The following is a 26,440-nucleotide window of genomic DNA, read 5'->3' as shown; positions in this document are numbered from 1 at the left end:
TATGATGGGGCGTCCTGGATTGCCGGGTTTCTGAATTTTTGGTAACATGTAAAATCGCCCGGGCGAAGCTTGGAGTTGTTTAAGTGATTGAGAAAGCTTTAGCGTGATTTTGCCGCGTCCAACCAAATTCGCTAGGGTGTTGGTGACAATCTCAGTGAGATCCGCAGTAGGATCGCCATCGAGGGCAGAGTAGAAACGAGTGTTACCAAGTTGTCGGTTCCCCTCCGCGAAGAAGTCCGTCGTGTTTAAAACCACAATCGCACCTCCTTTGTCTGCCGGTTTGACAGTTATCTCCTTACGCGTGCTCAACGATCGTAAGCCATTTTTCTCAGCTAATGTTAAGTTGTGGCGTGATGTGGGGTTGCTTCCACTCTAGGCCTTTAAGACATCGCCGCTGAACTGCCTCGATCTTCATATCGAGGTGCTTCTCTCTTTGCCGTTTAGGTGTCCAACCGGTTGTAGAGCGCCAAGGCATTCGGTTGTTTGAAGAGTCCGGTTTGTCACCAAAAAATTCACGTAATTTCAAATTGCGTGCGAAATTTTCCACGTCTCGCAGAAGGCTGAATTCATCGTAGTAGCCTGTCGTCGGGCAAAAGCTCAGACCCCTAGAGAGCAGCGTTTTTTCCTCCGACAAGAGGTCAGCAGACGAGAGGTTCACAATGTTAGTGTCATAATGGGTTTCAATGTTTTGGTTCCTGTTATCCAGTGAATGTACGCCTGGTGATGCCGATTGAAGGGTGTTTGATTGTGCCTCTGTATTCGGAGACGGCGCGTTGGAAATTTGATCTCTGTTAATTTTTTTTTAATTGCTAATGAACAGTTCCTCGCGTTTCTTTCTTTCAAACTCGTGAAGATCTCTCGTCTCCACATCTGTCAAACGCGCAGAAGCAAGCAAATCCTTCGCTGCCTGGTTAAGTTGAATCGTTATCTTTTGGCTGTGTTCTATAACAATGTTTACAAGCTCCAGCGATGCCCTAGAGAGAACACTGTGCCATCGTGAACTATCCTTGGAATCCAAATCAATCATTGCGGGCCTGAGCGATAAACTTAGGCCATGCCTACCTCTAGATACTTTTTTAGCGTTTCTTTGTGAAGTTCATGCCTAATGTGCCTATCAGATATTTTCCGTAATTTTAGAAACAAAGCGGTTGGGACAGTCGAACGGGTCTCACGTGTTAGTCAAGGTTGGGAAGCGGCCGCAGCAGCGTAACTGCTGCGCAAGTTGTGCGCGCGCCCGGTCGGCCGGTCGGCCGTGGAGGTCTCGCGTCGTGGCGGGCGCACCGCTGTTGTCGACATCGAGCTGGGGGTCGCCGAAGCTGCGGAGACGGTTATGGGTCCACCAGCAGGTGCCTGGCTGGTCCCTCCGGCCGAAGTGATGCTCTCATCCTCGCGACGCTCCAGTGATGAGGCCTCGGCATCCCCGTCCTCACGGCGTTCCACAGGCGAGAGCCCGGTAGGGTTCGTCTCGGCAGCCGCGTGGTCAAGCCACCGCGGAGGGGACCCCCTTCGTCCCCGGAGAAGCACAAGTTGTAGGTTCCCGGCGATGAGTGCCACGCCCCCGAAGCACGGATGAAGGCCATCGGCAGCCAGAACCCGACGAGCGGGCAGATGCTCGAAGGCATGGTCAACGAAGAAGATGTTGCGTGTTCGTCGACAGTGTTGCCGGAGCATGCCATTAAACCTACAGGCCTCCGCGTTAAAGCGCCGCACAGGAAGCCAGTTGGGCCGTCCCCGGCGACGGTTCACGGTGCGCGGGAGCACGAGAGTGGCGTGCACGGTCCGGATCTCTGGGCGCTCGGCCCCCACGAAATGCAGAAACTGTTGGTATTTATCAATTTACCGAATGCTACGTCGGCTCCAACGATGTCCAGATCGTTCGTCCCCACGTGAAGAACCAAGGTGGTGACGGTCTGGGGAACAAAATCCATAAGGTTGTAGAGGTCCGAGATCCCCGCTCCATTTTGGCAGATGAAGGCCGGGCAGCACATTGTTGTGCCTGTTTGCCTCCTACATCCTTTTTTTTTTTTTGCAACGATTGGGGGTTACTAGAGTGCTTTCCCGATTTGCTGTCATACTGATGAAGACCCGTCTCGGGTCGAACGTTTAAGTAAAGGAGTTAAGTTTTTGAAGTGGCCCTTTATTCTATATATAAATATATATATATATATATATAAACATAAACAGTGGCAGTAAATAACTAACCGCTGAATTACATGTATTGAAAAGTAACTACAGCAGTCCTCCCTTCCCTTCTTCAAAAACAAAGTGTTTGATTGGTAGTTTTAACAAAATTGCTAGAGCGAAAAGTGGTCGCTATAGCAGACTTTTATAAAAATGCTTCATGAATGAACACACAACGACTAAATGAGATATAGTATTCATATTCAGAATGCATACCTTAAGAATATAAATTAATCAAATGATTTTCAGGTGTAAACTTCGGATTCTGACCCGCGACATCCTCGCAAGAAAAGGGACCTGCCTAAATAGGGCAGGTCCGGGCCCCTTTCATTATTACAGCTGGATTTTTTAGGACATGTTCCGGTTTTTGAAAATATAATATAATGTCTTTATTGCACGAAGAAAATATACATCATAACAAACAGGTCCGCAAAAGCACGTGAGTGCTTGTAGGCGTGACCTGGCAACCAGCAGAGAAACTACTAACATCAAATAATGCGCAGCAAAAAATAAACAGAAAAACAAAATACTCTTGACCCGTACAACAATTTAACCATCGTAGTTACAACACCAATTTCTCAGCTCTTTTTTTATCACTTTCAACGACTAGATATAAAAGTTCATTAGGCAACAAATTAAAGTAATAAGGAACGTAAAGAGACCGAACCCGCTTTCCGTAATTTGTGTGTACTCTAGGGAGGGCGAACCGCTCTATTTCGCTCAAAACCTTTTGTTTTGTTACAGGTTTCTTAAGCGTATTATTAAAATAATTCTTAACTAGTATTTCATAGATATATAATCTTTCAGTTGACAAAAGCTGTAGCGAACGCATCTTTGACTTTGTTCTTAACTCATTCGATTTGGTTCCATATGCTAAATTTTTACAAATGTTATGCAAAATATTATCTAATTCACTTTTTCTAGATTTCGAACAAGAACCATAAAGTGTGACACCATACCGAAGCACCGACTCTCCCAGAGCTTGAAAAACCCTCATTCTCAAAGTCAGGTTGGTTACAACTCGCAAACGATATAAAAATGGCATTTTTATATCGCTTGCGAGTTGTAACCATATCGTTTGGGAGTTGCAGATATCGTTTGCGAGTTGCAGATACTGCGCGAAGTCGATTTATATCGTTTGCGAGTTGCAGATACTGCGCGAAGTCGTTTCGCAAGATACTCAATGTAATTATTCCAAGAAAGATGCTCATAAAAAAAACACCCATACATTTTATCGAAGATACATATTCAAGCGGCCTACAATTACATCTCTCGCAGTTAGATCGATGTAAAACCATCGGTATATTAAATGTTATTGTTTTATGAGGATTACGGAAACACATTAGTTTTGTTTTATTCATGTTAACACAGATACGATTGTTCTTGAACCATGCCATTAGCTCGTAGATATCGGCTTGACGGGACGACAGAGCTTCCGATTCATTGTTTCCCGCGAGTTCAAGAGCGGCGTCATCGGCGTATTGAAAAACGCGTGAACAAAAGTTTAATTTACCTATTTCATTCACATAGACGTTAAAAAAAAAAAAACCGAAATAGATCCTTGGGGGGCACCAGAAGGAATTATCAGGAAACTACTTCTAAAATCACATACCTTTACTAATTGATCCCGTTCTGAAAGGTAGCTGATTAAAATTTTATAAATGGGCCTCTAAAGCCCAGGTGCTCAAGTTTGTATATCAGTAAGCTGTGATCAATTGAATCGAACGCTTTTTTCAAATCTAGAAATAAAGACAGGACGAAATTATTTCTATCAATATTATCATGAATGTGGTCGCACAAATCTTCCAGCAATGTAATTGTTCTTCTATTTTGTCGAAACCCGTACTGTGAGTGACATAGTAAAGAATGCATATCACAAAAGGAGGTCATAGACCAAAATACAAACTTTTCCATAATTAGCGATAGTACGGGAAAAATAGAAATGGGTCTATAGTTTATCATCTCTTTTCTACTTCCTTTCTTAAAAACAGGCCTCACCATAGCAATTTTAAGACCATTCAGAATATTTCCCTCAGAAAAAGATGAATTCACTATTTTTAATAAGAGATGTTTTAGTTTTTCGAAATTACCTACAATGTCACTTAAACAAATTCTATCATGCCCAGGTGGTTTGGCCACCGACATACTTTTAAAAACTAATTTTAAGGCTTCTTCTAAGATCTGTGGCAAGTAGGCGGAATTTCGACACCTTTCTTCGCACGTGGTGAAAACGGTAGAAGAGCCATGTCCCAGGGGACCTATGTTGGACAAATGTTTCGTTTCTCCTAAAAGAAACGGAAGTGACGACATCGCGTCTGATTGGTTGAGGCTCGAATGACTTAAGTTCCCTACGAAAATGTGCGCGGAGAGGGCGAATCGCCCCCACCGGAACTGACAACAGTTTCACGTATCGTTTCCTCGGTGTTTCGTCTGAAAAGGGGAACGAGTCTGTCGCTGATCTCTTCGCCTCTTCGCAATGGGAAACACGGCATCGACGGCGTCTCGGAGGCAGAGCGACAGCTTTCCTATTGTGGAACTTTTTTTTTTCTCCGGAAAGGCTTTACCGGCAGCACCGCGATGCCTTTGAACTACCGGGGAAGCTTTTCGGAGGCAGTACCGTCTCACCAAAAATGTGGTCCGCTGGTTGTGCGACGAACTGCGCGAGGAGCCTGAGTTGAGGAGGCTGCGACGCTCGTGGACGGTGATGACTGTGGAACAGCAAGTGTTGTGCGCACTTCGCTTTTACGCCACGGGGAGTTTTCAGGGAATGGTGGCGAGCGACGAGCACATAGCGAGGGATCAGGCTAAAGTCAGCATCGTTGTGCGGGCTGTGTCCCTCGCTATTGTGCAGTGTGTGGGGATCCGGCGCGGCTAGATCGACTTTCCCCAGACAACCGGCGAGAGGGACGACGTTGAGAGGGGCTTCCAACGGCTCGGCAGGATACCCGGCGTCATCGGTTGCGTCGACAGGACGATGATCGCCATCGTCGGCCCGTCAGGGAACGACCCCACCGTCACGAAGGCGGCGTATTGGTGCCGCAAGCGATACTACGCTCTCAACGTGATGGTGGTCAGTACGATCACATATATACTACGTCTCACCTTAGCATGAACTAACTGAGAAGACTGTGCAAGCGCGAACGGCTTGACTGGAGCACTCGCTGCACGAGCGCTCGTGCAGCCGCCGGGGCTTTATCCAAAGCAGCTAGCTCGCGCTTTTAGCTCTAAGCCAATGCCCGTTCTGAATGGGTTTGAAAAAGAGCGTAACGCTAATGCGGTGTGGATATGTCATTTCATAAATTAGAGTTATGGGTTGTTAGTGCTCGTTGATCCTCCGCACAAGCTTTTGCTTGACCGACGGAGGTAGGCTTGTTTTCATGTCGTGCTAAGCTTTTAAGCAATAGTTCCTATCCTGCATGATAAAGTGTAAACTCTCCTTTGAAGAAAAAAAAAAACAAATTTGTCTAAACTATTGCGTGTATCAAAGGTAGTGGCTATTTATCATATAATTTTAATCTTTGTAACACAGACAGCGCTCTGTCTGTGTCCTTCATCCAATCCGTCGTTTTTCTTTCTTTTTTTTTTTGCGCTTAGCGCTTTGTCTATATCCTTCTTCGTCCAGTCCGTCGTTTTTTGTGCTGTTTTAATATTTTAAGTTTGTAAACCACGTAATTTATGGTGGTGTGTTGGTCAGCATGTAAACAGTGTTTGACAGGGCCCCATGACCATGAGTGCAATGAACTGTTTGTTGATTTAGTTGAATTAATGACTACATATGTCTCACTATTGCAGGTGTGTGACGCCGACTGCCCGGTGATGAGCATCGACCCACGGAATCCTGGGTCGGTGCACGACTCCTTCGCGTGGCGCTACTCGTGGCTCCGGAGCAACTTCGAGCAAGGCCGGCTGATAGACGACGGCAGGTTTCTGCTCGGTAAGCATACTCCATTTGTTGGTACTGTAAATGATGGCTCTGCACCACTTATAAGCTACAGTATCACACATACTGTTCCGAACATGGATAACTGGCATGCGCTTTGGCCATACCTGTGACACGTCTCCTTGAAAACACTCTGACGCAGCTGTGAAGTACAGGGGGAAAGGTTGCAAACATGCGCCGTTCTTTGCTTAGTTGTCAACAATTTTAAAGGGATGCTACAACAAAATTTCGGTGCTTCTTCTTTGGTCTATACGTGTTCAGAAGAGCAGTATCACATCGGACACGCCAATATCTTGTTAAAAAAGAAACAAAAAGGCATTAAAAAAATTAGGCGATTAGGAAAGAGCACCTTCTAGATGTTTAGGAACCTTGATAGGTAGTGACGATAACTGTCTCGCCTAGAACTATACATGCTTTGAACCTGACGTTATCTTGACAGCTCAACGGGCAGCAGAACAGAAAAGGGGAGGGAGGAACTGCACACTCAACGGGACTCTCTTTTGTGTGTCCCAAGATTAGAGAAGATTAACCCGTCACTCAAAATTACACAAACGCAGCTTTGAGGTTTCTTACGGTGGCCTGATCGCTGGCATGCTTCGACCGATTTTGTTGCTTGAACAGCTAGGGCGTCCTGACGATGTCTGCCTCGCCGCAGCTTTGCTCATCTTAAGAGAAATTACATCACAATTGCACCGGATGTGACGTGCTCTCTGCTGGCTGCTCTCCGAGCGCTTGCCAGTGTGGCCTGTTTATAACGAAAAATATAGCCATAAGGATCAAAAGAGAAATGTACGATTGTAATTTACGGGTAGTGTGGATAATGTTCAGCCTATTTCTGAACACGACGGGTACATTTCAAATTTCGTTGAAGTATTCTGTTAAAGAGAACAGCGGCTATGCCTTGGAGCCTTGGCTCATCCCCCCTGTCCCTGGATTCCACGCGACTTCCACCGCATGCGGCCGGTTTAATAAGGCACATTTTTTGATGAGGTGAGGTCCGTTTTGGAGCGCTGCATTGGGCTGTTGAAGAGCAGATTCCGGTGTCTGCAAAGGCACCTGGCTCTGTTTTATCATCCCACAACAGCCATTGTCATTATATCGGCGTGTGCAGTGCTCCACAATATTTGCCTTTCATCGAAGGAGCCAGAACCGGAGCCAGACTCTGACCCTGACAAGCCAGGGTTGGAGTCTGGGCCGAGCTCGGACGGTTCTGAGTCGAGCTCGGAGGGGTCAGCGGCGGATGACGAGAGGCCGGTTTCCGCCCACCCTCGGGTCAGCCTCTCGGACAGGGGGAGGGCTCTGAGGCAGCGCCTTGTTGCCCAGTTCCAAACCGGCCACAGCCGTGCCGCCCCGGAGCCCCACGCAAGCCACGGTGGCAGTCCCGCCCACCAGGGACACCACCAGCGCCAAGGAGTCCGTCGCCACAACGGAGGTCCCGCCCATCAGGGGCACCGTCGGCGACAGGGAGCCACTCATCGTCCTCGCCACGGTGGTACTCCCGCACACCAGGGACGCCACCGGCGACAGCGAACCCTTCGTCGTCCTCACCTCGACTGACGCCCTCGCCACCAGAGAAACCCTCCCCGTGGCAGTATGTACTGCACTTGTTGTTCCACAGTCATGGCCGTCCATAAGCTCCACAGTGTCAACTCCAACGCCTTGCGCAGTTCGTCGCTCAACCACCATGCTACTTTTGCGGACATGTAGTACTGCCTCCGAAAAGCTATTCGGTGCATCACGGTTATGTTGATAGAGCCTTTTTTATAATTTGTAAGCAGGGTGCACAAAATGTGTGGGACAATAACAGAACATTTTTTATGGTTATGAAGCTAGTCCTTGTAGGAGATTGAGAACAAAAGGAGGCTACCGGTGAGACCCATTTTCTTTTTTTTTTTACAACAATATATTGTTTGTATCGGGTTTGAACATCGATGCATTTTCTCTACACTTCTATTGCCCTGCTCCATTTTACAAACTATTATGGCTACCACAGGGCCAGGTGTATTACTCGATAATCGCAGATTGGATGCGTGCCAACTTGAATGTATAAAGAAGACAACAAGTAGTTCGTTTTCGAAAGTGCTTTCTTTTTTATAACAATGCCGTAACGTGAAAGATAAACATGTTTGAAAACACAGGTTGCAATGCTTTCTTTAAAGTGAAATTGAGCATGGACTAGTAAACACCGTATGAATTATTTGTCATTATCAAGGATATATCACAGACATTATTTCACACTTCACTTAATTCAGCACAGTGCCATTTCGTTCGTGTTTTGTCACACAATTGAAAACACAGGTTACAATGCTTTCTTTAAAGTGAAATTGAGCATAGACTAGTAAACTCCGTATAAATTCTTTGTCATTATCAAGGATATATCACAGACATTATTTCATACTTCATTTAATTCAGCACAGTGCCATTTCGTTTGTGTTTTGTCACACATTTAAAAACACAGGTTGCAATGCTTTCTTTAAAGCGAAATTGAGCATGGACTAGTAAACACCGTATAAATTCTTTGTCATTATCAAGGATATATCACAGACATTATTTCACACTTCACTTAATTCAGTACACTATCATTTCGTTTGTGTTTTGTCAGACATGGAAGCATGACAGATTCCATAGCTGAGGCCTGTTGAGATCAACAATGATATAAGAAAAGAAACATACAAAAAAAAAACACAGAGACGCAGACGAAGGGAAACAGGACAAGGCGCACTCTGAACTGAAGTTGAATTTAACTCCAATTGAGAGTGCGTGTTGTCCTGTTTCCCTTCGTCTGCGTCCCTGTGTTTTTTTCAGCGCTTTTTTTGTTTGCCATGAACCAACCGGCTCAAATTTCTACTTTATTGCGATATAAGAAAAATGGCAAACAGAGAGGCTAGTTTCAGCCGGAAGAAAACTACAAGTATAAAATTCCCATGGCACAAGCCACTTGACACCGTTGGTGAAAAAGCACACACTACATATTGCTGTCCTACAAACATGACGAATGGCTAGTTTTAGCATATATCTGTCATGCCTGTTGCCAAGAGCATATTACTAACATGCTTCACTGGTTATAGTGACTCCTATAAACAAATGCAGAAGGCACAGTTCTTTGTAAACAAAATATGGACTGAAAAGCACGGACGGACTTTCCCATAACGTCAACATTGTTGCAAAGATGTTTAGACAGCAGAACATCAGCCTTCCTTTAAGCAGTGGCTCACCCATAGTATTATTCACGGTATGACGAGCCCAGTGTGCGTAGGAACTTGTCCATTAACACGCACCACATACCAGTGGATCAAAAGAACACATTTCTTGTCTCTGCCTGGAGAACAAAACAAAAACAAACAAAAAATACCGATTTGGCACATAAAATAATCGTCCATTAGAGTAAATTATACGTGGCTGGACTCGGCGCTGCTGGACTCGGCGGTGCTGGGCTCGGCAGTGCGGGGCTCGGCAGTGCGGGGCTCGGCAGTGCGGGGCTCGGCGGTGCGGGGCTCGGCGGTGCTGGGCTCGGCGGTGCTGGGCTCGGCGGTGCTGAGTTTGGCGGTGCTGGGCTCGGCGGTGCTGGGCTCGGCGGGGCGGGGCTCGGCGGTGCTGGGCTCGGCGGTGCTGGGCTCGGCGGTGCTGGGCTCGGCGGTGCTGGGCTCGGCGGTGCTGGGCTCGGCGGTGCTGGACTCGGCGGTGCTGGACTCGGCGGTGCTGGACTCGGCGGTGCTGGACTCGGCGGTACTGGGCTCGGCGGTACTGGGCTCGGCGGTACTGGGCTCGGCGGTACTGGGCTCGGCGGTACTGGGCTCGGCGGTGCTGGGCTCGGCGGTGCTCGGCTCGGCTGTGCTCGGCTCGGCGGTGCTGGGCTCGGCGGGGCGGGGCTCGGCGGTGCGGGGCTCGGCGGGGCGGGGCTGGATTAGGCTGGGCTGGAGGGGTGGCTGGGCAGGGCTCGGCAGGTCTTGGCTTCGCTGAGCTCGGCTTCTCTCGGCAGTCAGCAGCAGAACGACCTCGGCGAGCACGCGGGTCGTGTTTTGGAGTTCCAGGGCCACCGCCTGTGTGGCGCGAACCTGCTCCTGGTTCGCCTCCGCAACAGCCTCCATGCGGTGGCTGAGGGTCTCGATGGAACGCAGGAGCTGGAAAGACGGGGCATTTAATGCGCAGCAACAACATATTTCTAGACACCCAGAGGGTGTGAAAACCTTGCATATGTCACAGTTCGGTTTGCATTATGCTTCTGTGGATCTTCATTGCTCTCGGCTGCAGTCCCACTTTCACAGTGGCATCTTTGTTAAACTCGTGCCTATTTAGTCATGTTACGGAGTTCCATGTTTGAGCCAATACCTGGCCTTGGAACTCCACGTCCCGCGCGTCCCTCGTCTCGTTCTGCTGCGGCTGGAAAGTCTGGTTGGTGACAGCTTGCATGGCAGCCTCGTCGTGCCGCTCCTGCCTCGACATTCGGGGGTGGCACGAGGCGCCGTGGGCCGCACCGGAGGCCTTGCAGGTGGCCCCACATCTGCCAGGAAACAAGGAATGCTTCTGTCATATCACACAATCCTGGTTGTCTTCATAAGAGATCTCAACCCGTGAGGTGGAGGGCACTGGCTCGGCTGCCTGCTGCCCGTGACCTGCCTGGGCACCTGCGGGTCTCCCCTAGAAGGGAATTTATAAGTTCTAGTCAGCACACAGAACTTGTCTGTATTTTCTAGATATTGAGAGTGGGTTTGTTGAGGCTGCATTCCACTCAGGAGAAACAAAATTAGACTGTTTCAGAGGTAGTGCCATTCATATCAAGGATTGACTCCCCAAATACGTCTAGTGGCAGTTCGAAAGGTTTCACTTCCCCTGTTTTTGTGAAAATGTACCTTTGTGATACAGAAATTGAATCTGACGACAGCGTGCACACAGTACAACTGAGGGTTGCAACAACCACAAAAGCAAGAGGAAAAGAACTACACAAAAACTACACTTGTTTTGGCCTTAGAAACTCCAGTATTACTGCCCTATTGAAAATTCCATCAAGCTACGTAATTTGGGACACTGACTGCCAGTCAGCAGCCTTGGTGGAACGTGATGGACCATCAGACGTCATCTGATGGTCCATCAGATGACGTCTGACTGCCACTGCCAAGGGAATTTCATCAACAAGGGCAGCATTTATATAAAAGAGTAAAGCTATACGCACTCATAAATATCGCCAAATGCCTCGATAAAACAAAATGTTCGAGAAAAAAAAAGAAAAAAAAAGCAGGATTACCGCGGATCGAACCCGCGACCACTTGCGTACAAATCGCACACCGTAACCGCTATGCTACGCCGTTTCTTAGAGAACCAGATTTCACCATCCGTTTTACACGAGATGCTTCGGTTGCAAATGCAGTTAAGCCGTCAGCATGTTATGCAAAGCACTCGTACATCACTCGCCGTACTTCAGTTCTACTCACCTACCATGTAGAGTACTTTCGCGTCGTAGAACGATCCTTTTGTTCGCGCGTCACCGGCCCAGTAGACCTGGTACACCTCGTCGTCTTCAACTACACCGCTAAAGTCTCTTACATCGTCGGAACTCACAACAGGCTGGGTCTTGTCGAGTAGAAATTCTAATAAAACATAAGACATTGTAGAGCCCGGGCAGGATCGACAGGTTGGAGCAAGCGGGCAAACAAAACGAGTTGAGAGCGATCGTTCATGAAAGGTCGGCGAAGCCTCTATGGGCAAAGCGAAGTGTCGTGTTCGGCCTGTTCGGCGCTTCGGCGGGCTTCTGATCAAGGTTGTCGGTCGGTTGCGTGTCATATCTCTAACGTCAGCGGTTTTATGGGCTCACGTCCCGAAATCGTTTTCTCGTGCATAGATTACTTTTCGTATTCATAGATTTGACGAAATAGTGGTATCCGAACGAACTTTACGTCCTTTGACCGTACGTCTGTCTGCACGTCAAAGCTTTTTGACGTACAGTCAGAGACAATCGATGTACAGTCAGAATCACCACCAAGACATCCTGATGGCATTTCGCGGCGGCCGACTGCCACCAGGAAACCATCAGAAAGCCGACAAGCGGGGTCTGACTGGAGTTTGACTGTCGGTCAGAGTAACTTGTTGGCCAATCAGACATGCTTGACGCACAGTCAGGCACAGTCAGCGGTCCACTAGAAAACATTGACTGCCAAACAGGGCTACATTGATGGATTTTTCCTTCGGGTAAATATAGTGTTTTTTGTTGTAAGTGATTTTTGTTTTAGATTTTGCCTTTACGTAGATGAATTAATCCACCCTCCGATTCGCTGAATCATAAAAAGTGCCAGCACCTTTGATGCATATATTCACGTTCATATTTATCACATTTCACTGCAGTATACATCTTAGCTCACTGATAACAAAACCATGCACGGATATTCTTCTCCCTATTGGGATTGAACAGCTACATCTGCAATAGTATCTTATGTTCAAGAGTGCACTCACCTCGGCCTCGTCCTCAAAAGCGGGGACGGAAAACCCAGGAGCGCCAAGGGCCGAGTCCTCGCCCACCAGCGTCAAAATACGTGCGTATGACGACGCCAGTGAGCGCACCCGGCCGCCTCTTCCCCCTGTTTGCCTGCGAGTAAAGGAAGTAATTGAATAGCTTGGTCCACACTATGAGCAGACAACGCAAATTACCTCGCCTGTTTCGCCAGCTCCGTAGCCCGCGCCCGCGCCTTTGACAGCCGCACGGCCCAGTAGCGTTTCCAACCTTCCGGCTCCTTCCTCGGAGGCCCGAAGAAGCTGAGCCGGGAGGTTAGCTCGGTCCAGAGACGAACTTTGTCGTCTCTGGACAAAGCCGGGCTAAGCTCAGTTGCTCCACGTACCAGAGAGGGGTGCTCGAACATAAATGTATCGAGTTCCTCCCTCTGAGCCGCGGTCACGCGTTGCCTGCTCCCGTCGTCCATGTTGTTTGAACCATTGTCACTGATAATTTAAGAAACGCAGGGTACTGCAAGACTGGAACCTTTTATTATCGCTCCGCAGCCAATGAGATAGCCGCATCAGCCGATGAGAACGCCGAGGAACCAATCACGACGCAAGAAGAGTGAGCATGACAGGCCACATCCTCCCGTTCCTTGAGCCGTCATCAGCGACAGCGATTTGAACGAGGCGCTCATCCGCGTCCCGCGTGTTGTTCTAACCTTTTATGTGAGTTTACTCGATCTAATATTTTCTGGAACCGCTACAAAATCAGTTGTTCATTTCAATAGAACACGTGTATTTTTTTAGTTTGACAAGTCTCTTTAAAATAGAGCCGATGTGAAATTCGCCGCCGCGAGGGATTGGCTGCCATTGCTTCACAAAAAGCAGAAAATGCTCCTCCGGTTGCCAGAGAAACGGACGCTTGCGTAGGGACATAGATTCCAGAGAGGTACAGCAGGGAAAGCGTAGGTACTATCGGGGAAAAATGAAATGCGAACAGAGGAGCGCGCGGCTCGCGGTACAGGCTGCGCCGCCTGGAAGTGAACCTAGGGGCGAGGGTGCGTGGCCTACTTCGATGTGTTCACGCCCCTCGATTGGCGCCAACGAGGTAGAGGGGCTTAGAGTGATAAACCGGAAGTTCGGAAGTGGCACCCCCCCGGTTGCCGCCATATTTTACGCAAATGTGACCACTCGTCACGTGACCACCCAAGAGCCGTGACGTCACAGGTAAGATGGCAGCGCCCAGAGCTGGCGGATGCGAGTTTGTTCGGTGCGCGGTAGCCGTGATGTGCAGCTGCTTTGCGACGACTTCGGGCTTCTTCGTGCTCGCTGACGCAGGTATAATGTGAAAATATGAAGGAATGAGACTTTATACCGTTTTTGCGCAAGATCGCTCTGGATCATCTGGATATTAATGCCTGTGAGACAGCATCAGCTCTGCATCGCCGTACCGGTGCTTGGATTCCGGGATGTGTCCGAGGATTGATAGAACTTTGAGTGCTTTTAACATGAAATTTTCGCATTCTCTTAGCTTTGTTTGAACGTTGAAATATCTGAGAATCTACGCGAAATGTATACGTCGCGTTAGGGCCTAAGGGAAGTTGTTTCAGCCCTCCGTCACCGAACAACCATAGCAACGTTTAGCGAGAAAGCTCCTGCGATTTTAACCTTTTGTGCTAATCCACGATTCTACATTCGATCGCTTTTCTTCCTTTTTGTGTGTGTGTGTGTGTGAGTGCGAAGTGCACCCTTATTTTCAGCTACGAGGTTGGCGTTTTATTGAGTATGGGGAAGAATAAATCGTTGCAGGCACCTGCTTCAAAGCTATTCGACTTGCTATAAGAAGAACTGTTTCGGTGCATGCATAGATTAACTGCGCATTTTTTCTGTTTTGTAGGATTTATTGCTGATATACTCTTTTCCATCAAGAGTGCATTGTATTAGTCGGTCAATTATTTAATTGTTCTAGTTACCCGGATAAGATGATTCATATTTGTGTTCATCCCTTGCCTGGAGAGCATTCTTGTTGAAAAATGTTGACTACCATTCCTTTCGGTCTCTTCAATAGACTCTTTGTAAAAGTGTGGGCTGTCTATACTTCGCATCACCGTAACTTGGAAAAGGCCAACCGCCACAGCCCCCTCGAGCCAATCAGAGAGACGGAGCGAAGGTGTGTGACAAATCTGTGCAGACGAGCACTCTGATGATATGCTGTCATGTGCCTCTCTCCAATGTGCATATTGACTCACCGAGAGCGTAGCCTTTGCCGTCTGCCAAATTCTGATGAAACAAATTACAGTAGCTACTACTGTAATTACCCCAGGCTTTCATACTTTGGGTATTTGTTCGACAAGAATGTTATGTCCGCCATCCCTGTGAATTCGGCTCAGCACCTATTGGACTCGAATGCTGTATTGGCGTTCGACGTGAACTGGGGCCCATTCGTGTGCTTTGCGCCGAAAAAAATGGTGACGGTTGTGTTGCTTGATAAGGTTCTGCAAAGGGTCTATTGTGTCATACATATAGGAAGTGTCATGCTATATAACAATGCATCGACACATACTATTGAACTATATGCTCAGAGGTGTGTTTGTTTTTCCAATTAACAAGTTACAGCAGTGTGCTTTAATGCTATTATCATGTGTGTAGTTTTAAGTATCCTCTCTGCAATGCCTACGAAGGCCCCTGGAAGGAATAAATTAATAAATAACATTTTCACATCACTGGAGTTGGTTTTCGGATGCACCACATGTTCAGGAAAGGTTGAACGAGTGCAGCCCCTTGCAAGAAGTCTGCCAGTCTGGTATGACCCCTTAATTAATATTGAAGGGTCAGAGAAGCGAGTGTCCTCGTAAGGTCCAGAGCGTGCAATGGACACAATTCTCGGTGTGTAGACTCTCAAGGCATGAAGGCAAGCGGAAATATGTTTATCTGGTTAGTGTATCAAATATGTTTATTTCCACTTCATTACATAATTATTGATTCTTAGTAAATGGTTCCATAACGAGTTCTTTCTGCGACAGTCTCGTGTCGGGCGTTCAGTCGTAGTACCTGTGGACCTTGTTGTCGGATGACGCTCCTGGCACGTCGGTGATCAGTTTGGTCGAGTGGCAACTTTGACCGACTGATGCTGCCTTGTAATCATACGTCATGTGCACTGAAGCTGCAGGGCTGGCTTCTAATCCGAAAAATTTCCTGGTAGTTTTTGGCATCAATGTAGCAAGCTCGGGCATGTATTGCTTACGTGGCTGTGCCTTTTGCTGTACCGTTGACTTGAAAGCTGGCAACAATTTTTGTTTGCTATCCAAGTCTAGTGATGCTTGCAGTTCACTTTTGAGAGCAACCAACCATTCTATTCCTCCAAGTCACTCAGGGGCATTCTCCCTCAAAGTTGGAAATTGTGTGCTTCGTGGAGTGGACACAGAAAATTGGTGTCAGCAAATTTTTAGGTATTGTCCTTGGACGACAACCGACACCAAATCCACTGTCACTGCATCGACGCTCACCTGCTTTGTCGTGCTTACCTCTTGTTGAGGTGATGGACATGAGGAGCTTTGGGGTAATCAGGGATTCAGAATCTTCGACTCAGCACCTTCGGCATCAGGGACAAAGGTCGCCGAAGGTAATCCTTAATCTCCCGTGGTCGCTCCTCGAGACGTAATCGAGGGTCTTTTGGCACGAACCCTCGCCGACCAATTCATTGGTACGGGCTGCTTTGGTAGACATGGTCGGCTTCATGCAGTGGTAGCAAAGTGGTTTTCGGTTGCACATTCGCATCACCTACGTTTTCCTCGGTGTACTTTGTTGAGCACAGTCCCACACACGATGTCGGGAATGCTTCGGCGTTAGAGTGTCTCATTGAATTGGCATTGAATACTAAGGGGCAGCCGGTGGCGGTCGTCGTGCCATTGTGGCGTAAGTTGCCCTTGGTTTGTAAGATGCCGCTTCGCTCGCAGAAGTCTCGGTTGAAATACCTGCCAAACTTGTTCCGAAACAATCTCGGCAATCAGAATAAAAGCCGGGCAACTGATGGCAGGAAGTAGCTTCTTTATTCTTTATTCAGGGAACTGCTGCAGCGCCTAGAAGGCATTATTGCAGGGGGCGAATAATAACGAAAAGAACATATCAACATTTGCAGCACAAACTATACATTCCTGTAAAGCGTTCCAGTCCTTGACCGTCCTCACAAAAAACGAATTTTTGCAGAGCTCCGTCCTAGTACAGTATTCGCGTATCTTGTGCACATGATCATTACGTTTGGAAAAATAATTTGGTTTTAAGAGGTATGATGAGCTATTAATACCAGTAGCTTCATGATAAATGTTGTATAAAAATTTCAACCGTAAATTTTTTCGCCGAAGATCCAATGACGCCCATCCTAGTGATTGTTTCATGTTAGTTACACTAGAAAAACGGTCGTACTGGCCCAGAACGAAGCGTGCGGCACGATTTTGTATTTTTTCCAAGCCATCCATGCGATTTTTTTTGGAAGGGTCCCACACAGTGCATGCGTAATCTAGAAGTGGCCTTACATAGGCAAGATATGCTAGTTCTTTTATTTTTTGTGTAGCGTTTTTTAGGTTTCTTTGGACAAAGCCCAGTGCGCGACCCGCCCTCATAATGACATCATCAATTTGCGAATCCCACGTGCAGTCGGATGACAAAATGACTCCGAGGTATTTTACTTTATTCTCATTCGTTACTAGCTCATTGCTTAAATAATACTGTGTGTCAAATTTTTTTTTTTTTACGTGTGAAGCTAACATGAACACATTTCTTTACGTTAAGTTGCATCCCCCATTCACCGCACCATTGTTCTATTCGATCTAGGTCAGCCTGCAGTTGTCCGGAACCCTCCCCGTCCTTTATACGCGTATACACAGCGCAATCATCAGCAAATAATCTCAGCTGGGAAGTTACATTGACATGAATATCATTGATAAATATTAAGAATAACAATGGCCCCAGAACCGACCCCTGTGGTACACCAGACGTAACTTCAACAAAATGAGACGCCTCGCCTTTTAAAATTACACATTGCTGACGCGAACTCAGGTATGACTGAATCCATTTTAGTGTGGTAATATCTATGCTCAAACAATTCAATTTGTGAAGTAAGAACGAGTGCGACACTGTGTCAAACGCTTTCCTATAATCAAGAAAAACACAATCAGTCTGTTCACCCTTATCTACGGACATGACAAGATCATGATAGAGCTCGGTTAGTTGCGTGACACAAGAATAACCTCTCCTAAATCCATGTTGTGAATCTATGAAAAAATTATGGTAATTAAGATGCTGCATTATCTGGCTGTACAAAATGTGCTCAAGTAGTTTGCAACAAATTGATGTTAAAGAAATCGGCCTGTAATTTGTAACATCTTTTTTGGGTCCCTTCTTGTGTATTGGTATTACATGAGCTACTTTCCAATCATTCGGTAATGACCCCTCAAGCAAAGACTGGTTGAAGATTATAAAAAGATATGGGGCAATGGCGTGAGCACAGCGCTTCAGAACCCTAGGCGAAATTTGATCAGGGCCAATCGCTTTAGTTTCGTCAAAATTTTTTAGTAGCTTTAGGACTCCCTCGACACCAACCTCAACTGGAGGCATATCATCGTATCTGTTTGTAAGCGTTACTGGCGTTATATTGTTCGCAGGCAAAAATACCGATTGAAAATATTCATTAAAGATGCAAGCCTTTTGACGGGCATCTGTAATTAGTTCGTTATTTACTAATAGGTCAGGTATTCCCATCTGGTCATTTCCGCAACGTTTCATAAACTTCCAGAACTGTTTATTGTTATTTTTCATTCCGTCTTCGAGCCGATGTAGTTAATCGCCTTTTGCTTTCCTCACGGTGATTTTGTAATTTGTCGTCAGTTCTTTCAGTTTCCCATGGTTTACTGCTGACTTTTTCTTTTTGTACCGTGCGTAAGCACGCTTTCGTTTTTTTGTTAATCGTAGAACACTTCCGTTGATCCATGGTTTGGCTCTATTTTTTAATTTGGATGCATCAATACATGGTATGTATTTCTCTGTTAGCTTTATCACTCTCTGCCTGAACAGTAACCACGTGTTGTGCACATCTGTTTCTTCGGCAACGCATTCAAACGAAAGAAAGCCACTAGAAAGCTCAGAGCTAATGCCTTCATAATTTCCCTTTTCATAAAAAAACACCTTTCGATCTGAACTCAACTTTACACGTGCAGATTGAAAACGAAGCGTCGCGACTACAGCGCCATGGTCGCTTATGCTCGGTATGACATCGATTCGTTTAACAATGTCGGGATGATTGCACAACAACAAGTCGAGTATGTTGTGTCCGCGCGTAGGTACAAGTACATGCTGGGTAAAACCTAGACTATCAACCATGCACTTCATATCAATATTAAGTCGAGTCATTGTTTTACAGGAACACCCGTCATCGCTCCATGTCAAGTCTGGCAGATTAAAATCGCCACCAAGTACCACACATTCATTGGTAACACTAGAAACTATTTCGTTTAGGGTGTCTATACAAGTAGAATCAGAATTTGGAGGCCTGTAGAAAACTCCTACGGTAAAACATAGGTTATTGGGCAGCCTGACCCGACACCATACGGATTCTATGTTTTCAGCTAGATTGAGTTGGTGGCTTTGCAAATTATTGTTAACCAACAGAAAAACCCCTCCCCCGTGTAACGACCTATCCTTTCTGTAGACGTTAAAGCATCTAGGGAATACTTCATGATCTAAGATAGAGTCGTCAAGCCATGATTCAGTGCCGAGAATGATATCGGCTTGAACAGATAGGATTAAACCCGATAATTCTTCTACTTTATTTTTTACGCTTCTGCAATTCACGACCATCACGGTGATATCCTTTTGCACCGCTTTCTTTGAATTCGTTTGACGTCAGTTACGTTGCACAGGTACAACCTCCTCTCTTTCACTGTTCCAAGTAAACATTTTCCCATTAATTACAAGCTTATCGTTCGTTAGATTTACTTTGCTGATACCTTCTTCCCTTCTAGCTTTTGCGTATGTCCAAAGATGGCGGCGCTTTTCTCTTACTTCTATTGAGTAGTCGTTCGACAGAGACACCGTTGTACCCTTTAATTTAAACGCGTTCCTCAAAAGTGCAGCTTTTTCGTCTAGAGAAGAAAAGCGTATTAATATTGGTCGTGTTTTATTGCCCAGATGCCTTCCGAGCCTGTGTATTTTTTCTATCGTTGATACCTTCACGCCTAGCTTCTTGTCAAAAATTTCGGTAACCACTTTCTGGTTCAACGAAACGGGTGATTCAGTAGAGTCTTCCGCCACACCGTAAATAATGAGGTTGTTATGGCGGCTCCGGTTTTCAAGGGCGTCAACCCTTGCAGCCATTGCAGTGACGTTTCTTCCTAAATGCTGGACATAATTCTCGCATCGCTTAAGGTCAGGCTCTAATTTTGAGAGACACTCAACTTTAGTTTCTATTGAGGATAGCCTTGATTCTGTTTGTCTAATGTGTTCGTCAAGTTTACTTTTAATTTCTGATATGCTGTTGTTTAGCGTCCTCTGGCCATCAAGAATCGCTGCCAACTGAACTTCCGTCAGCGGGCCAGGGTTGAGTTCCACATCCCCGCTCAAAAGAACAACGAGGAAGCAGAGTGAATCAAAACAGGCGGCAACACACTCCAATAAAGCTCCTGGGCGAGGCAGCACTACAAGACAGACATAATTGCTTTTCACACTAGTAAAGGAAGGAGTTTTACCAACCTGGATAGCAAACAAGAGCTGGTTTAGCCGTGGCCGCATCGTTGCAGTGCTGTCTCGCCCACTGAGTACGACGACGAAAGGGGCAGTGCAGGAAAACTTTGCCCCTGTCGATGACGATGGTGCTTCATACAAAGTTGTAGATAACACCGGCGGAAATGTTCCAGCGGCCGCCAAAACACACGGGAGCTCGCTGTCATCGGCGTAGTTCTTGAAGGACGTTGCGTTGAAAATGCGATGACTGTCACATGATGATTCCCCGCATTCGTTGACGGGCCACACAGTCCAGGATGCAAGGACCTGGATAGCAAACAAGAGCTGGTTTAGCCGTGGCCGCATCGTTGCAGTGCTGTCTCGCCCACTGATCTCCTGAGCTTCCTGATCTCCTCCCAGACAACGTCGTGGGTGATGTCGTGGATGCCTGGGAGGCTGGCGTCGAAGTAGTAGCTGGACAACTCGAGTGTCGAGACGCCGGGAAGTTGTTCATAGTGGCAGGCTCGGGCATGCGGTGCACATTCCATGTTGGAAGCCTCAGTGATATGAACACTTCGACTGTTGTTGGGGGGTTGCGGACAAGGCTGCCGAAGGTGTTGTCCCTCACGTGAGGCGCATGGGATTCTTAGGTTCTTGTCTTCTGTAGCATCAAGGTCGGCGTGAACGTGGGCGTGGGCGCTCGATCAAGTGCAAAACATCCTCCACGAGTGCGGTGGCGCTCTCATTGGGGCAGTGTCCTGGACAGAATCAAGAATGCGGCTCTCTTTCGTTGATGTTGGCTGACGGATGCGCGCTTCAGCTTGATCTTGCAAACTTCCCATGACGTTAAGGAGGATCCATGGTTCTCAGACCAGCGCCGGCGGTTGCTCCCACGAGAAGTATAGGTTCTGCAGGAGCTGGTTGTCTGTCCACCCAATGTGGCGGGCGACACTGTCATATTGTTCAATCCAGTCCTTGACGTCTTCATACAGCTTGCGTGAAAAAGCGTCGGAGTGTGATTTGCGACGGGCATGCAAACAATGGTGGGAGGGGACACGGTTTGCTGCTACAGGTTTGTCATTGTTGGCTTAGTCAGCTTCGGATTTTCTGGCAGGAGACCGAATTCCGGTGGTTTTTCCTGGTAGCAGCAACTGGCTCGGATTTCAGGTGCTTTGTGGTGTATTTCCGAGGTTACTCCTTATGGTACTCGGTCGTCTTGCGGTTGTTCTGCCAGGCTCGGGTCAGGACTTTGCCTACGGCTCGACAGGGGTATAAGACGCAGAATAGTCCGCCAGCCGTGTCCCATTATCGGGTAACTCGGCTGAAGAGCCGCCGGGTTCACACAGAGTGAAGGGCTACGGGTAAAGTGTCCAGCACCTCCACCTGAACATACGATTACAGCTGAGCATGACCTGCAGTGTCCCAGAATAGTGAATATTGATAGAAGATAGGACTGGAACAAGGATCCGTGACAGTATAACAAAACTAGCAGAAGAGAATCTATCCTGACCACTGAAGAAGCTGCATTGCTTTAGTAGCATTCTGTCCAAATAAATCCTCTCCTTCGGGGTTTGGCGACTGCCGTGGACGAACTGAACTGAAATGGATGTGGGACCACTTTTCTGGTAATGAGCCACTGCAGGCTGTTGCCACAAAGCGGCGTGAGCTGGGTACGTAACACGCTCGGTGAAATGTCCGGACAGCTTGCAATTCGGGTAACGAGTGTGGATGAAACGTTTGTGTTGACGAAACGTGCGACAGACCAGCGGGATCAATACCAACTGCAACACCTGTGCTCCGTGAAAGTGCACGTCTACGCCGGAACAATTTCGGAAGCAGCACAGCATCACCTAAAGCATGGCACAGGAACTACCAGCTTGAAGGCAGCTCTTCGGTGCGCCGCACACCCGTGCTCCGTGAAAGTGCACTTCTACACCGGAACAATTTGTAAGCAGCACAGCATCATTCAGCACGGCACGGGAACTACCAGCTTCAAGGCAGCTCTTCGGTGCGCCGCACACCTGTGCTCCGTGAAAGTGCACTTCTACACCGGAACAATTTGTAAGCAGCACAGCATCATTCAGCACGGCACGGGAACTACCAGCTTCAAGGCAGCCTTCCGGTGCGCCGCACAACCGAAGTGAGCCCTCGGTCATTTGATCGAAACTGCACCGCGATTGCACACCGCCAAGCACGACTCACGCAATTTCCGTCGCTAAACTGTGTATCCAAATATATTGCACACGCTTCACTGCAAACCTCGAAGATTCCGATGGTCAACGAGAGCACAGAAACGCCGCCTTAAATTTTATCCTAGCGGTATCCGAATCAATCCGAGGTTCGAGCAACGTAGGTCAGATTGTCTCTTCCGTGGCAATATCCCGGTCGGTCACCAGCGAAATGCACACCGTTTCTCCGTATTTTCACGTTATACCTACGTCAAACACCACGCTGAACTCTGAACTCGCTTTCGACCGGCCTCATATGACGGCTTCCGCGTCTGAAATCAACTCGCCGAGACGAACGACAACCAACAAAGCATCCGACAAGCTCCGGCCCAGCTGGGGCCAGCCGCTGCATGGGCGCTGCCATCTTTCCTGTGACGTCACGTATTTGGTTTGGTCATGTGACGTGTGGTCAAATTTGCGTACAATGGCAGCCTCCTTATGGGGGTCACTTTCGAGTGCAGACCGGAACCCCGGTTTATCGCTCTAAGCCCCTCTACCTCGTTGATTGGCGCTCCCCCAGCTTCGGTAGTGCGCCTCTCAGTGCGCTGAAAGCTGTCACCGCTATCTTTGCCTGCTCGGCGAGTGCGGCGAGCTTCTTTGCACCGCACATGCTGAGCCAGCAAAGATAGCGGTGATAGCTTTCAGCGCACGAAGAGGCACACTGCTGAAGCTTGGGAAGCGCAGAGGGAGGGGCGTGAACACGTCGGAGTAGGCCACGCACCCTCGCTCTTAGGCTCACTTCCAGGCGGCGCAACCTGTACCGCGAGCCACGCGCTCCTCTGTTCGCATTTCATTTTTCCCCGATAGTACGGCAGTGGGACAGCGTAGCTACTTCCGCTCTTCGGCAGTTGGCTCTTGCCGCCTTTCAAGTGAGTGACAGACGCCAATCTTGCCATGTCGTCACGGCGTCAAAGAGGGCGGTTTCGCGGTGCGCGCCGTTGCTTGGTTACGCGCTTCCTGCCGCTACGTCACCTCTGTTTCCAGTTTCTCGAAAGTCCAACATAGGTCCCCTGGTATTGCAAACCTGTTGCACCTTGTATGAACGAGGCATTGAACTTATTGCACAAGGACTCTACATCTGAGTCTCCAAAAGCTTTTAACACCGTTTAATCAGTATTTTTTTTTTTGCCTTTACCCCCTATTAATTCGTGAACATTCCAAGTTTTTTGGGGGTTACTCTGATGAGTCTGCAAACGGGCAACGTAATGTCTTTTCTTTGATAATCTTATTTTTGCAGTTACCCTCTCACGGAGACTTCTAAATTCTTCTTTCAATGCGATATTTCCAAGGTTGGTTTTACATCTGTGCCACAGTTTGTCCTTTTCAATGCACAGCTCCGTTATTTCTGAAGTGATCCATATATTCTCACATTTTCTTTGTTTAAGCTTAATTTTCCTTTCACACGTACTGTAAATATTCGCAAACCATTCGGTCATTCTTTGGTAGGCTGTAATATGATCTAAAGTGAGTAAACTATCCCAGTCGTATTCATTAATTTATCTACTTTTTGTTATCCATAATCAGCTTACAGGGACGATCAGGCTTGCTGTTCAGGACGTCCCCATACACAACAAAGGACTTAAGCTGGATAAGTTGTTTCATTATTGTAAAAATGACCAGCTAAACTGAATAGACAAAAAACTTATAAATACAAATTCTTCAGCTGTGTGACTGCATTAATTTGTGTCTGTGTGCGATTTTCGGTCTTTTGTGCTCACCTGGCCACCTCAAAAAGTATTGAAAAACGCCCCTATAATACTGCCAGCAACCAGTGCGCATCTACTAAGCGATTTCCACCAGGCTTTTTTCTACTCTGTTGTCCCGAATTGTACCGAATTACTTTTGAGTGTTCCCACACATTACACACTGTCGCCATTGTCCCGATGTTTTATTAAGCGGTTTGTTGTTTAACTTACACGTCTCTACACCATGAGCGTCTCATCCTTCGTAAATATCTTTGCATCAACGAGGGGCGAGCGAGGCGTTCTTTCGCCAACGCATGTTCTGGCTAATACAAGAACTTGCCTTCATATAACGCGCGTCCCTGTGGAACATGGGGCACATGGAAGGGGTCCCGTATAAAAGACTGATTGTCGGACGATTGACCAAGCTTTGTATATAAAAGTTGTGTTCCAGAGTCTCAAATGCAGGTCTGTTAACCTAAAGCTTGTTACTTTTCAATCTGTGCATCGCGTGACCGAGCAGGCAGATTCTAGAGATGCACCCGACGGTAAGTTTGTTTGTGTCTGGCAAAAATAGGGCTCACAAACTGTGGTAAACTGATGAGAAACATTTCCAAGAGCGGCGATGTGCGCTACGCACAAAACTGCAGAAAGTTGTTAAATTCAATTAATGCTGACAAGTGCTGTTGCTGCTGCAAAGCTGCCGCAAGGAATTGTAACTAGCGACGCTCTTGTCAATGCGCTGTACAGTACCGAGAAGTACGGAGTTATTCCGAACGCGATTGTAAGGCTGGAAACGGCAGTGCTTATCCAGAGACAAAGCTGGCTATCTTGGATTTTGTGGAAGAAAGGTTGGACGGCCCTCGAAAGACAAACTTTGTAAGTCGCGTGAGATAAGCCCTGAATAGAGTGTTCATACGTTCACCGAGAACTCCAAATGCCCCTTATCATTTGGATACAAAAAGGACATTCAGGTTTTTGCCCGTCGTCTTCATAGAAGTGGAGCATTCGTTATCCGACTAAATGAAAGATACCACCTAAGCAAACATACGCTTGAGATACACTTGCCCATTCCTTTCAGAACACGCAACGCAAGTTTTAATGATAAACAGCACGTTAAATATTTTAATGTAAAATCAAAGCACATTGAGCCTATTCACCAAAGCACAAATTCTCGCAAAGTGTCCCAATCTTCTGACATTTCCGATACCGGTTTTGCTCCGATTTCAGTAATATTTTTGTACCTGTATTTCCAGCTGTATTCATTAGCATTAGGAGACACTTATAGAGTCAGGACTTGTGCTAACTTACGCTGGGATTAAAAATGCGAGCGGCATTTTTTTATTAAGTTTTTTTCCAGTTTTTTCACACCCCTGTTACCGCGCGTATATAGATGCTGGCAGGCTTGTAAACGATCATGGCTCGTGGATCGAAAGCTGCAGTGCCGTTGTATGCTTGATGCAAACATGATTTGCGGCGAGAAGTGTGGGTGTCGCCGCCTAGTGGAATTTTTTTCACAACCCAGAGTGGGGATACTTCAATTTCCTCTGCTTGTACAAACACGTGGAATGCCAAGCTTCTACGCACCAATAAAATTAAACCATAACCGCGTGGGTAGCACGTGCACTACCCATGGTGAGGAAAAACAAGCGCCCCTATCGAGCTTCACCCCTAAAGGCACGTTCACACAGTGGCCTTTGACTACTGCTTTTGACTGCGTTAAGATTGCTTGCGTCACGCTGTTGCTATGGCAACCCTTATGATGAGCCAATGGGGGCGCTGTGCTGCACAGCGCAACGCGGTCGACGCAAATGTGTGAACAAGCCTTAAGCTGAAACTGCGGTAGGAGCTACGTGCCCGCCGGACCAATGAGCCGCCTCCCTGTCGTCGCCCGACCCGGCTCTGCGCGTGGCTGTGGATGGGGGTGTGGTCACGTGGCAAAAGGGAGACGTACGCCTGGTCCAGCGAGGACGCGGCTTCCACCACAGTCTGAGTTTGCAGAGCCGCATATTGGGAGAGTCTGGCTAGTGGGTGTGGCTGCTGTGGCGACGAAGGTGAGACCCCTATATACTGTAATGTAGAGCTATCCATTCTCTGAAATGAAGAAGAGAAATTTCTCCTCGCTCATGTCCTTTCCCTCTCAAACGTTCGCTTTGCCCTCGCTTCAATTGGAGCAGGCGCAACACAAGACGGTTGCCTTCCCATGATTCCGCGCGCGTTCGTGTAATCACTGCTGCGTGATGCACGTTAAAAACCCCAGGTTAGCGGTT

At 47.4% G+C, this 26,440-nt stretch overlaps 1 protein-coding gene and 1 pseudogene across 1 annotated transcript; both read left to right on the top strand.

Annotated features, from left to right (window-relative positions):
• The first annotated feature begins 1,569 nt into the window (after positions 1-1,569).
• On the top strand, positions 1,570-7,678 carry LOC120836576. Its single transcript, XM_040205548.2, has 2 exons — positions 1,570-1,824; positions 7,112-7,678. Exons 1-2 carry the CDS (start codon positions 1,570-1,572, stop codon positions 7,676-7,678), a joined length of 822 nt encoding a protein of 273 aa, XP_040061482.1.
• Positions 7,679-9,355: 1,677 nt separating this feature from the next.
• Positions 9,356-12,725, top strand: LOC115311352 (annotated as a pseudogene).
• The last annotated feature ends 13,715 nt before the right edge of the window (positions 12,726-26,440 follow it).

This window comes from Ixodes scapularis, unplaced genomic scaffold (assembly GCF_016920785.2).
Source record: "Ixodes scapularis isolate PalLabHiFi unplaced genomic scaffold, ASM1692078v2 PGA_scaffold10__122_contigs__length_95168666, whole genome shotgun sequence".
Classification (NCBI taxonomy): Eukaryota; Metazoa; Arthropoda; class Arachnida; order Ixodida; family Ixodidae; genus Ixodes; species Ixodes scapularis.
This window is presented reverse-complemented; position numbering and strand designations above follow the sequence as displayed.